We start from the raw sequence: 12,274 nt of genomic DNA, 5'->3' as shown, positions 1-12,274 counted from the left end.
ACGCGAGTTGTCAGGACAGATTTCTGCATCAGGTCCCCAGGGTAAGAATCCTCGTCTAGCTCTCGAAACACTGTTTCGGCCGTTGGCGTGGTTAGCAGGTCAGACGGGTGATGTAATAATGGCATCGTCGAATGTCGCAGTGGTGACTGAGGTGGGGCCAAACAAGTCACAAGAGCGGACAGCGACCAAAAACGACAACTTTTGTTCATTGACCATGTGACTGTTTACTTTTGTTCCGACTCCGACGGCTCAACATCATATTCCACCTCTGTCCTGATGACATACTTGGCACCTTTCCTTACTCCGGTCCCCTCATGCAGCAGCGCACTAGTGTCCCCATGCGGGAAAACCGCAACATTGCCCATCACGGGCCGGATCGGGTAGGCATTGAGCGTTCCCTCCCGTGCCGCCGGCAGGAAGTACGTAGTCTCCCCGCCCTCGAACTCATCGTTCAGGTAAATCAAGAATGTGAAGAGCGAACTCTGCTTCTTGCCCTCGGGCGAGGCATCGTAGACGTATGTGTCGTCCGGAAGGACATCCGATGGCGGCCACGCCCCGTCGATGTGAGCACGGTACTCGGCGCCGGGGACGTAGCGGTACACGCGGAAACGACGGTTGAGGCCGCGAGCCATGCGACCTTTGACGGAGGCCGGGACGTGTGCTGCGACACGCGACCAGAGGGTGTCGTGGAAAAGGGGGTCGACGACCCAGTAGAAGTTATGAGCGAGGATGCTGATGTCGCCGTCTTCGCGGAGGGGTGCGTCGGGGAGGAAGTTGACGGTTTCACCAGCGGCTACGATTGCTTTGCATTCTTCCTTTGACAGCACGTTGCTTAGAACGCCGAGGTTGGGGACGTTCGGATGTGGCAGGTATGATACGTTTAATTTCTCTGTCGCCAAGGGAATCGCGTTTGGAGCGGTGGTGTAGAGGAGGGCATCGTGGTGGTTGGGCGGTTTGCGTTGCGGGCCAGGTGTCCTCTCAATCATACGAAGACCAGTAGAGAGAGCCGGTGGCGCTGATTTGAAGATTGTCTTGTCCAGCACGGAGGCGTAGACTTGTTCTGAGGGTGTTGAAGGACGGACGTCCCAGATTTCCTGGAGGGCGATGCCAGGTGTTGACGAGACTGGCAATGCCTTCGGGTTCGTATCGACCGGGCCGGTGACTCGTAAGATGGCATCCATCACGCGAAGGCGTTGTTCGTCGAGTTCGCTCCGCTGAATGGCAGCACCATCTCCGCCGGGTATCGTCGACAAGCCGCTGATCATGTCCAGGTCTCGCACCCATCGACACAGAGCACCAAGCTTTGGTTCTTGCTCGCGAATTTTCATTTCGGCAAGGAGTATCCTCGCTTCGGTGTATCTTTCATCGGTAAGGGCAGACGTGATGCGCGCTACAAGTCCGAGGTTCGATCCGGCTGTGCGATTGAGAAGTCAGTCTATGCTTGTGGTGTGGTCTGATGGGTGGCGACAACGTACGAGCATCGCTGGCGGATGCCTGGCGGAAGTCGTAGACGGCAACGCGAAGGTCTTTGCATGCTTTCGACTTGATGAGGTTGGGGTACTGTGATAGCGTCTTTAATGTGTCGACCGCGATGTCGAGCTCTTCGTCCGAAATGACTGTCTGCAAGCTCTTGGGCTCGAGGGAGGTGGCGTCGCCATCGCTATCGGGTGGAGGGGTAATCGTCGATGTCGCATTCGTTTTGGCTACTTTATTGGGCGCCTCGACTTGCGCGTTTTGCTTTCTCTTCTTCGATTTGGACTTTGCCATGACTGTTGCGTTCAATCGTGATCTGATGAAGGTGGGTGCGCGGGGTGTTCGTCGGGGTGGGTATTGGGATCCGTGAATAGGTACAGGAAATGTCGGGACGGCAGGTAGCTTGGGTTCGGCGGCAAGAGCCGCCGCCGGATTTTCCCCGGCCGAGCCCCGCTTGTGGGACACCTGGCCGGCAGCTGCGCCCAGATGAGAAGCGACGCTCAGGGTCTTCTATGGAGAGTTAAGCGAGCCAATGAATTCATCTGCTTCTCACAACATATCTTTCCCTTCTCAACTTCATCATCTACGGTTCATATCGAGGTTGTTTCTCTCACTTGCTTAGCGTCATGTTCAAATTCTCATCAACCTCTCTGCATTTCGACGTACATATCTTCATTTTTGCGGCCTCTGGAGCACCTAAAGTCTGTTCCGAACCTGCCTATCTCACTTGAAATAGCGTCGCGCTTCTTGGCGGGCCTCAGTTCACGGTGATGTCTATCGAAGAGAGAGTCATGGGCCATTCCTCTTCCATTCGCTCATGACTATGGTTCTGAATGGACGTTATATTTAACATTCGTCAACGTTCAATTGTCCACGCGGAGGCAACCTCACACCTTCCACTCACAATTTAGATGTCATGATGAGCCCGTCTGTCTTGAGATGTGGTCGCTAACTAACGTAAAGAAACAACGGTTTCATGAGAAAGAGAGGTCGATTACTATCGCTTTTACTGCATACATCAATATGCCACCCAGCCACGACCTACCTTGTTTTGAACCATCGCCTGCTTTCGCCGAATCGCCACTCAGCAACCGACCGAATTCTTGAGTCGGCACAGATTCGACGTGTCAAGTAAGCACTTGCACGTTCGAATCCAGAACACGAAGTCTGTTGAGGCAATCTCCGTTGAGCCGATGTCCAGACTTGGTCAAGCGTGAGCGGCTTCTTCGGCTCTTTTTGTAGTCCAACATGCGGGACGAGCATCGAGAAACGGCCCAACGCCTCTGGTTAATCCCTTCTTAAACCCGATTTCAAATCAGAAACGTCATTCTGGGCATTGTCTCTTTGTGGCTCAAGCAAAAGTACTCTTTGATTAAGACAGAGCCATCTCGCGCTTAGAGGACGGGTCCAAAGTCTTTCTTCACTTCGGACCCCACTCCGACGACACCCGGCTCTAGTATTCCAACCCTCTGACGCTTCTTCTATGTCATTATTTTAGCCCGTTTCCAATTCTGGTGTTGCGAGGATACTCACTAGTCCCTCCGACGTTGCACCGTGGAGAAACATCCCGGGGTTACTTGAGGGCTAGCTGCCGCTGTTTTTGGCGCCGTCGACGACGCCTGGTCCGCTTCAGCCAGCAACGGAAGTGCGCGCTAGTGATTCGGCACTTTTCCCTCCCGTCTTTTTCGGCTCGACTGGGAGCCTCTGTCTTGATATGTCTTGCGCTACTTACATTTACCAGCCTCCTCATTGGTCTGGGCGACCATGGCACGCTTACTCTCCCGGAATGAAGATCTGCAGAGATCACGATAGATTGAGCTCGCGCACCAGATGGTCTTCTGCCGAGAATGAGACCGTCTTTGCTTGGGTGAAGCACGTTTCTTTTGCGCATCATCACCCACGGCTTTCTGGGGAAGAATGCGGTGTTCAGACCATGAGTCGTGGTCATCCGGGGAAACAACCACTGACCTCATCTTGAAGTCCGTCCTCTTTAGCTTACTCGGACGGTGTTATCACCAAAACAAGAAGAATGCTGAACCAGATGGGTTTGAGAACATATATGAAGGCGCAATCATGCGCAAGTCTTAATTATTAAACCAGACAACCATCTCTAATCCTAATACCTGCTGCTTTCCTCTTACAGCCACCCTGTCCACAAAATGAAGTACCACGGCGCAGTTCTCGCCTCGCTCACTGCTTCGGCAGCAGCGTTCCCCTCTATGATGGGCTCTCGAGAGCAGCTCGAGGACCTTCTCAAGAGGAACCCAGAGCCGGTCGCCGAGCCAGAACCTCAACTCTTCGGAGGAGTCGTTGGTGCTCTCACCGGCACCATCACCGGCCTCCTCGGATCAGTCGCGCAGAGCGTCAACCCGGAAAACGCCCGCCCGGAAAAGGGCTTCGAGTTCCAGGCCCCCGGACCCAATGATAGCCGCGGCCCTTGCCCAGGTTTGAACCTGCTGGCCAACCACGGCTATCTGCCGCGTGACGGCCATGTCACGCTCGGCCAAGTCATCGAAGCTACCTCTCGCGGTTTCAACATGGAAGCGGACCTGTCGACTATTCTCGCTGTCTTCGCTGTCCTTGCTGATGGAGATATCGCCACCGAGTCCTTCTACCTCGGCGCCGGACCTGGTGGTGTCGGTGGTTTGAACCGCCATTCAACAGTTGAGGTAAGCCAGATCAAACTGAACGTACATCCCAGTTATACTAAGTCATAACAGGCCGACATCTCTGTCAACCGAGAGGACTTTTACAACGGATGTGGCGACAATCACCACGTCTCATCCCGCATGTTCAAGCAAAATGTCGATATCGTTGCCAGCAGCGCAACCAAGCAGTTCGACCTTACCAACATGGGCACACAGTACCAGAAGAACTCCATGTTCTCTCAGAAGTACAACCCTTACCTCTACTACTTCCCATTTCCTTTGATTGTCTCGCTGGGCGCCTTCGCCTTCTACCCTCAGGTAAGCTTCATCTAGAAGTTGACACGCTGGGCTTCACTAATACGTTTCCATCCAGTTCATGAGCAACGGTACATACGGAGCCGGAGGAGTCGCCAACTACGAGTCCATCTCCTCCATCATCGGTGCCAAGTACGACGACAAGACCGGCCAGTTCCAATACGTCCCCGAGACCTGGCCCAAGAACTGGTATCGCCGCGCGACACCCTACGGCGCAGTTCAAACCGTTCTGGAGGGCCTTTTGGATATTTACATCCGCAACCCCGTTGTCCCGGGCGTCGCCCAGCTTGGCACTGCAAACCTCAACGCCACGACTGTTCTCTGTGACCTATACCAGGGAATCAACTCCGTCGTGCCCCTTTTCGTTGCCGGCACGACCGAGGAAGTAGCCGCGGCTACGACATGGGCTATTTCCAAGCTCGATCCCTTCTTCAGCAACACCGTGCTTGGTTGCCCGCTCAGCGTTCTCTCTCCCAACGATCCTTCCTTCCTCTACCCCAATGCAAAGAACCAGGGTGGTCCGCTGAACCCGCCACGGAGCGTTGCGAAGAACGTTGGTAACAATGTTTACTACAAGACCTACTTCACCACTGCACCTACTACCCCGGCATGCTAGTCTGGTGTGTACTCAATATCCAAGGATTATGATATAGTTTGAGGGCTCGTAGCAAACATTTGTTGAAATTAAATATTCGGTCCTGTCACCACATGTATCTAGCTGGTAGCCTTGCGTATGAATACTTCTCTTACATATAAGTTATATGTCATTGTAAATATACCCCAAAGATCAAGCCGTCACTAATTTGTGAAATCAGCGATGTATGCCACGCCAAGGGTCATTGTTGTGACGTTCTGCAGTTCTCAGTCTCTGCTTGAGTTACACCTTGCGGGGTCGCTAGAACAACAACAAAATGTGTACTCGTTGGGTATGGCGAGCCAGAACAATAAGGGTTGCTGGCTGTATTGTATTGCATTTGCATAGTATATTACATTAGCTAGAACAATAACAACAGTAAGGGTTGGTTGCTGCATTGTATTGCAGAGAATATTGCGTTAGTTAGCTACAATAATAACCATTCTTCTCACTGCTGAATGAGTCCAAGCTCTATTCCCAGACTTGCAACGCAAACACATCAAGCCACTTCTCCCAAAACTTCATGTTCCTCAAACAGGATAGCCCAGTGATCGCAGAACGCCGTAAATCTCTTGCACCGTCGCACTCTGTTCGAAAGTGGCTTTGTCTGTATCGCTGCTTTTGTCGCCCTGCTTTTGCCAGTACTGCAACGGATACTTGCTTAGACCCTCTACTCGGTAGACTTCACCCCCAAGCCGTCTATGAAAAACTCGGTCGTTATGGGACTTATCATATCCGAAATCAAGCAGGGGAATCCAGATTGGGGAGGGCAAGATGCGCCCAGACTTGTCCCAAAAAAGAGGCGTGAGCCTCTCCTTAACGGGTTCGTTTTCCCTGGGCCAGGGTAATCCATCACCAACAAACATCTCTTCGAGCAGCTGCCAAATGCGGCGGCGATTGTGTAACCCGGAAGGCACATGTTCGAGGTCGGAATGGTAGCCAGTCGAGGCAAAATCCTTGAAACGCCATCCTATGGGCTGGTCTTTAGGGATCTCGGGCCGGACTCCAAAGTCAACGCCCCGAGTGAGCTGGCGAACCAACAATTCCCAATCCCACTCGAAGCCGGCGCCGTATGCCTCAGCATCCTTCTCATCAACCAAATCTGGTTCAATGTCCCATAGCCACGGGAGAAGACCATTCGAGCCCGCTTTCAGCTGTTCCTTCCAAATCGCCTGTGGAAGAAGATAGGATGAAACACGTGGCAGGTCGCTCCCCATCATGGCAAGGATGTTGTCTAAGATCTCCGCTGGCATCTTAGCCAAGTTTTCGGCCAGCAATTTGGATTCCACCGTATCGGTCGGCGGCCCGCAGGGCTGGAGGTTTCTGAGAAGACAAGCGGTCAAGTTCTCGGTCTGTAGAGGATCGCTCAGAGTCTGCAATGACGTATTAGTACGTGAAATACCGCGAGAGATGGAAGGGGCTCACATAGAGTACGTTCTCAATCGCAGAGCCGTACGGGCCAGGCCATTGCATGCCAACACAGTCTTCGTAGGCCCATGTGCACTGAGGCACATAATAGTAATTCTGGCCAAGCATGTAGTTGATTCTGGGAAAAGGGAGGCGACTGTCCATGTTGTCTCTGTCAACAGACACTGCGTGTCTCCAACGTAAAGCCGTGAATAAGCCTCGAAAGTCTCTCACGTATGCGACTCTAGACGAAGAAAACACCTTCTTAGCCATCTCCAAGCAAGCGTCGTGAACGAGCATATAAATCCTTTCGTCGTCAGTCATGTAGTCGAAGAACATTATTAGCTGCATCTTCTCGTTCTGAGGAGTCTCAATGAAGAATTTGTTTCCGTAATCATAATGCCTAACAACGTACACCTCGATATCTGAGGCCTTTCTTGCCCGCATCTCGTCAACGTTTGCAGCGCACAAGTCTGGATGAGGATCCGGAAAACATGATAGGGTCGCAAAAGACACTTGTTCATACCGGAAATCAGGATGAAGCTGTCCGACTTCATCGTCTGGATCGTAGAGTGCTCGACCAACCGACAACCAGTCCATTGAGCTTGACGTAAACAAGGCTTCTTCCATATTCTGAGGTTCAGCATTGACGGAGTTGAAGCCATAGCAGCCTCGCCAATCTTCGCAATGCAGTATCATACCGCAAATTTGGCAGCTCCAGTTGCCGCGGTATTCATCCATTTCGTCGCTGGGTCTCATAGTGTTGGAGAAACTTCGACCTGCGTTTTCCGCGGTGTTGTGGCGTAATAAACAGAGCGTTGAATTCGTCAGATTTGTTCCGTATGAAGCAGCAGAAATCAAGACGCTCGATCAGAAAAGCATTCGTCCTAAAAGATTGGGGGAAACGGATGCTGGCAGAACCATGAGAAGACCGAGCTTGAATGGCGGAGAATGAAGGGCAGAAAGTGGAAGACCAACACGTGTGCGTGGATGGCCGGTCTTTTATGTTGGGGGCTTCTCTCTAGCTGCAACATTGATAGCAAACAGCTCCTAACCCCAATTGGAGCACTCCGTCTCTGGAATTGGAACGTAATTCGTGCGTCTAATGCCCTTGTCATACGGCCGCCAACTGGAGGGACATGCTATTAATAGCGACCGATCACCAACAACAACAACAACAACCTCATGCTTTTGTTGGCACCAAGCGCATTGAGAATATAATATTTCGGGTAGTCGCGTGAAACCTGAAAGCCCCCAAAATGGAGTAAATGCTGGCCCAATAGATGAATCGTGGTCCAGCCAACGACGGGGGCGAAAATCAAGTTTGCCGACGTCGCAACAGCCCCCTCAATACGTGCATGATGCTTCCAAAACGCGTTTGATTATGAACGCAAGCGGCAAAAGCGTTTACAGAGCGACCAACTTGCCCCAAATTTCCATGTATTTGGGGGCTCGAAGAAGAGCATGGGGACAAGCTGGGGTCGAAGTGGGAGAAGCTGAGGACTACTTTGAGGTTTCACTCCTGAACCCACGGCCCGTTACTTGACCGTTTCTGCAAATCTCCTTGATTTTCGACCCATACAGCCAACAGTCAAGTCTTTTATTGCTACCCAGTACATGACTATGATACGGTTTGAGATCAGCTGAGATGCACTCAAGCCATGCCATCTGGATGGCGATCCATGTAGAGGCTACATAATGCAAGTCTGGTGTGCGGGTGAGCATCTTTGTTGCTCACTTTGAACCCCCAAGTGACATCAAAAGGTGCATGTCCTGCAGATGGTCTAAATTAAATTATCGTGGAAATTGCAAGTCTACGAAGGTGGTCTTTCGCAACGACTCGGCCAGTCACCTCTCAGCGCTTAGTTCAAGCAGCGAGAAGCTTAGAAACCGGTAGAGTGTCGGTTTGATTTCAGAGAGAACTTGTTTATATAACTCAACAGGTCCCAAGATTGAAAACTTGCCCAAGATCTCATCGACTAATGACACTCACAATACTTGGTCATTCAAAATCGTGGCTACACATCTTTGACACTCGCTTTTGCCCCCAAGCACCACATCTTTTTACTATTCATTTTCCACTCTTTCACTTGACTTCGTATCTCGTCTCAGAATGAGGCTCTTCGTTATTCCCTGCCTGTGCTATGGCATACTATCAATGGCTACAGATTTGAAGCAAGTGGCTCAACAGGATATGGCTCCCGAGCTCACTATTCACTCAACTCTCAACCCAGATTCCGAGGCGATTCAGGGTACAACCACCATGACCAGCATCCCATCTGCAGCGACATTTTCGGCCTTTGTACCTTCTGGAAACCTGTCTCGAACTCTCCCCGGGCCAACATTGAGTGTGACTAGCGACTTGACAACATCTATTGCATCCGACAGCCCCGGGTCCAGCCTGGAAGTTGGCACATCCACCAGCCCAGACTCTTCCATTGTTCCTGGGGAGAGAACTAAGACCCCCTCCGCCTCGGTTGAAACCTCACACATTCCATCTGCTACGAGCAGCGTTCTTGTCGCGAGCTCTCAAACAGACGTGGTCGGAAACTTCCCGACAACAATTTCGCCGCAGAGCACACATCCGGTCCCGACCACGACGATAACCACCGTACCGCCCGAGTTTGCCATCCAAAGCTTGACAAAATCTGAGTGGACAACAAACACCTGGATTACTACAACGGCATCAGATGGTAGCCAGACGGTCGTTCCCGTCTTGGTAGGATGCCCTGGCTGTGGCGCAGTTGGAGGCGGCCTTATCCTTTGGAACCTTCCGCCTATTCCTAATGTTTCCTTCAAGCTACCTGGTTTTCCGAATTTGCCACAGTTCAGCTTACCATGCATCAAACTTCTTTTTGTGGAAGTGGGCAATTGTCCCGGCCCAACTACTGAAGAAACTGATGGCAAAGACGATGATCAGGGTGACGATGACAAGGACGAGGACAGCAACTCGAGCACCAAGCGAGATTCATCCAAAACCGAGGAGGCCACGACAACAGCTTCAGCCACATCTACTCAAAGCTGCACCAATACTCATACAGCTAGCAATTGCATTGCCACCTGTAGTCCAACGAGAGTCGGCCAAAGTTCAACTGTCACCTGCTTTACAACCGCGTGTCATCAGACAATCACTGGCTGTAGCGTTACGGGCACCACAATTACAACAACGACACAGCCATGTCCCACTGCCGCACACGGTGTCGGCAGACGAGAACTCGGCAACAACAACTGCCCTGTGATCTGCCCGGACTGGGATCTGTCTCCAGATCCGGATTTCCCGTCAAACATGGACCCTGAGGAAAACCAAGAACGGTACGAATCAAGGTCACTACCAATTGCTGGACGAATCTTAGTAGCTCGAGAGGCTACCGACAACAATTGCAGGGAGGGGAAAGCTTCAGATTTCGAAGTGCAAGGCTGTAGCGTTGAGGAAGCCGTGGGCGCAAAGCTGAAGTATCCAGCTTATATCCCAGGTCCGAAGCTTGTGAGATGTGAACATGACGGATTTCCCGGCCTGGAAGCAGCTGAAATCGAGGAATACCAGCAGATGCCAAGATGGTACAGCAGAACCGTGGCAGCGCCCGCCTGTCAGCCCACGGTTGTTCGGATCTCACCACAGCAGATGTGGGACTGGGACCAGAAAACCCCAAGTAGTGAGCGTGGGCAGGAGTACGCTAGCTTGGATCACACGTGGGAAAAGGGGTGGTTGGGGGAATACCTTGGATACTTGATCGATAATCAGAAGGCTGCGCTTGTGGACAACAAACCAGGCCAAGAAACGACAAAAATCAACTGCGACGACTTCAAGCTTTACTTATTCAACTCCAAGGGTGGTCTCGGCGACCGAAACTTACTCGCAGCAGTCATCGAGGCGTTGCCTTCACGCACTAACGTGGACTTCATTGGGATGACACAAAATCTGAATGGGGACATAAAAGTAAGTAAACAAAACACTCGGCCAGAACACGCTCTCTTCAACTCCCTATACTGCTTGCATTCAAATACCTGATGAGTATCTACGGGCTAATCTCGTCTCTTGGCGGTGATGATAGGGTCAAATCTGGTCTTTGCCTGCGTGGGACAGTCTTGTCGCCAAAAGAGTTCAAGTAAATGTCAAAGGAAAATGGACTGCTGCGGTGAAGTTTATGAGAAGGAAGATCGAAACCATGTTTCGGCTACAACTTGGAATCTCCCTTGTCAATCTACCAGAAGCTCTGGAACAGGCGAAGAGGACCAACAAGAGGGTTTACCTTGAGCTGTAAGTCAAGACCTTAATGACATGGAGAATTTCACTGGACTAATTCAAAATTGCAGCCGAAAACTCGATCAGAAACTGGCAGCTGAGACAAACATCGAGGCATTCACGCAGTTTTTCTTCTCGTCTCAGTTTCGAAACTTCATGGACGCCCGTGTTGACACAGCAAGGGCCCAATGGTTGAGAAACGCTCGGGATCTGAAGGCTGACATCGCCAAAAGATTACTGGAAATGCCGACGATGACGGACAACTATCAGGAGAATAAGGATTCGCAAGAGTTTCAAGATATTCTGCGAAAATGGGAGTACCTGAGTTCTCTTAACGATGATGTCTGGACATTGCAACTCAGCTGGGACTGGCCAAACTGTGAGGGGAACAGGCGAAGAGACGGATCCATCCCAGACGTTTGCGAGTTGCCGCCTCCCAAGCCTACCACGCAAGCTACGGCATCTTCGACCACTCCGACAGTCCAGTCAACCATGTCTTCACCTCAAATGACAGGCGCACCCTCAATCACGCCCTCTGCGACGACGACATCGCCCGTCCCTTGCGGCACACAGCAATGCTCGACCATCACTTGCCCAGACGGCCATGCGGGAGAGTGTATGGCTCTTCCCATGAACCGAGGGTACGCCTGTGGATGCCTTCCGCGCACTTGGACCGAAACCTATCCGTCTTCCAGCCTCAGTGCTACGACAACCACCGCACAGGAGGCCATAACGCCCATCCCCAGCAGCCTGACGTGTTTCAATGACGAAGACTGTGGCAAATGCGAGGACAACAACGAGGTCGGAAGGTGCATACCTATTCCAGTTGTAGGTGCACATGATCCCAGGCATGGAAGCTTCCTTTGCGCGTGTCTACCCAGGAGTCTGAGCCAGACCCCCACAACCGCCCCACCGGTCACAACGACCACGGCATCGCCTCCTCGATGGACAGGAACTTGCAACAAGCAAGGTACTAGATTCGAGAAGAGCCAGGCTTTGAAGTGGGTTGAAGAGTTCTGCGAGGATGCTCATGAGAATGAGTGGAGCGACAAGTGGTTTTCCCAGGACAGTATGCAGGTCAAGACCAAGGGGATCAAGGTATACAACGATATGGACCAGCCCATAGAGGCTGCGTTCAGGTTCTTCATCAAGGTCAGCAAACGATCGGGGAAGGAGAAACAGTTTTGCGACCAGCAGGGAGACGGGTCCAACATCAAGTCCGCGCTGGAATTGCTGAAGAAGAGCCCCGTCACGTGCAAGGAGCAATTGGGTATTCTGGTGAACGACTGTAAGTCAGGCCACCATCAGCGGACGATGCTTTCAAGAAACTTGACTGATTTCTCATAGGCAATTGGAATGGTGAGGCTGGTCGGAACCATCCATCGGGCGGGAACCGACCTGGACTGTGCCTGGAATGGGAATTGTCCGCCAAGATAGAGGCATAGACAAGGACAGTATGCTGTTTTGGTTTCGTGAAGGGAATGGTTGGCGAGTAGGTTGTTGATTTGGCCAAGCATTTACGCCCGCATACTTCATCTCGTAGCTGAGGCTACT

At 51.8% G+C, this 12,274-nt stretch overlaps 4 protein-coding genes across 4 annotated transcripts; 2 read left to right on the top strand and 2 right to left on the bottom strand.

Moving 5' to 3' along the window:
• Positions 1 to 224: 224 nt before the first annotated feature.
• Positions 225 to 1,767, bottom strand: CkaCkLH20_09733 (prolyl 4-hydroxylase; the record flags this gene model as incomplete). The annotated part of the gene is made up of 2 exons (XM_038892448.1): positions 225 to 1,414; positions 1,476 to 1,767. 2 exons carry the CDS (start codon positions 1,765 to 1,767, stop codon positions 225 to 227), a joined length of 1,482 nt encoding a protein of 493 aa, XP_038742331.1.
• Positions 1,768 to 3,632: 1,865 nt separating this feature from the next.
• Positions 3,633 to 5,052, top strand: CkaCkLH20_09732 (uncharacterized protein; the record flags this gene model as incomplete). Its single annotated transcript, XM_038892447.1, has 3 exons — positions 3,633 to 4,142; positions 4,194 to 4,439; positions 4,495 to 5,052. 3 exons carry the CDS (start codon positions 3,633 to 3,635, stop codon positions 5,050 to 5,052), a joined length of 1,314 nt encoding a protein of 437 aa, XP_038742330.1.
• Positions 5,053 to 5,600: 548 nt separating this feature from the next.
• Positions 5,601 to 6,642, bottom strand: CkaCkLH20_09731 (uncharacterized protein; the record flags this gene model as incomplete). The annotated part of the gene is made up of 2 exons (XM_038892446.1): positions 5,601 to 6,443; positions 6,496 to 6,642. The coding sequence occupies 2 exons, from the start codon at positions 6,640 to 6,642 to the stop codon at positions 5,601 to 5,603; spliced, it is 990 nt and encodes a 329-aa protein (XP_038742329.1).
• Positions 6,643 to 10,643: 4,001 nt separating this feature from the next.
• Positions 10,644 to 12,165, top strand: CkaCkLH20_09730 (uncharacterized protein; the record flags this gene model as incomplete). The annotated part of the gene is made up of 5 exons (XM_038892445.1): positions 10,644 to 10,735; positions 10,792 to 11,361; positions 11,416 to 11,529; positions 11,602 to 12,008; positions 12,068 to 12,165. The coding sequence occupies 5 exons, from the start codon at positions 10,644 to 10,646 to the stop codon at positions 12,163 to 12,165; spliced, it is 1,281 nt and encodes a 426-aa protein (XP_038742328.1).
• Positions 12,166 to 12,274: the final 109 nt, after the last annotated feature.

This window comes from Colletotrichum karsti, assembly GCF_011947395.1.
Source record: "Colletotrichum karsti strain CkLH20 chromosome Unknown Scaffold35, whole genome shotgun sequence".
Lineage (NCBI taxonomy): Eukaryota > Fungi > Ascomycota > Sordariomycetes > Glomerellales > Glomerellaceae > Colletotrichum > Colletotrichum karsti.
The sequence above is the reverse complement of the archived record's forward strand: the minus strand, read 5'-3'. Positions and strand labels throughout refer to the sequence as shown.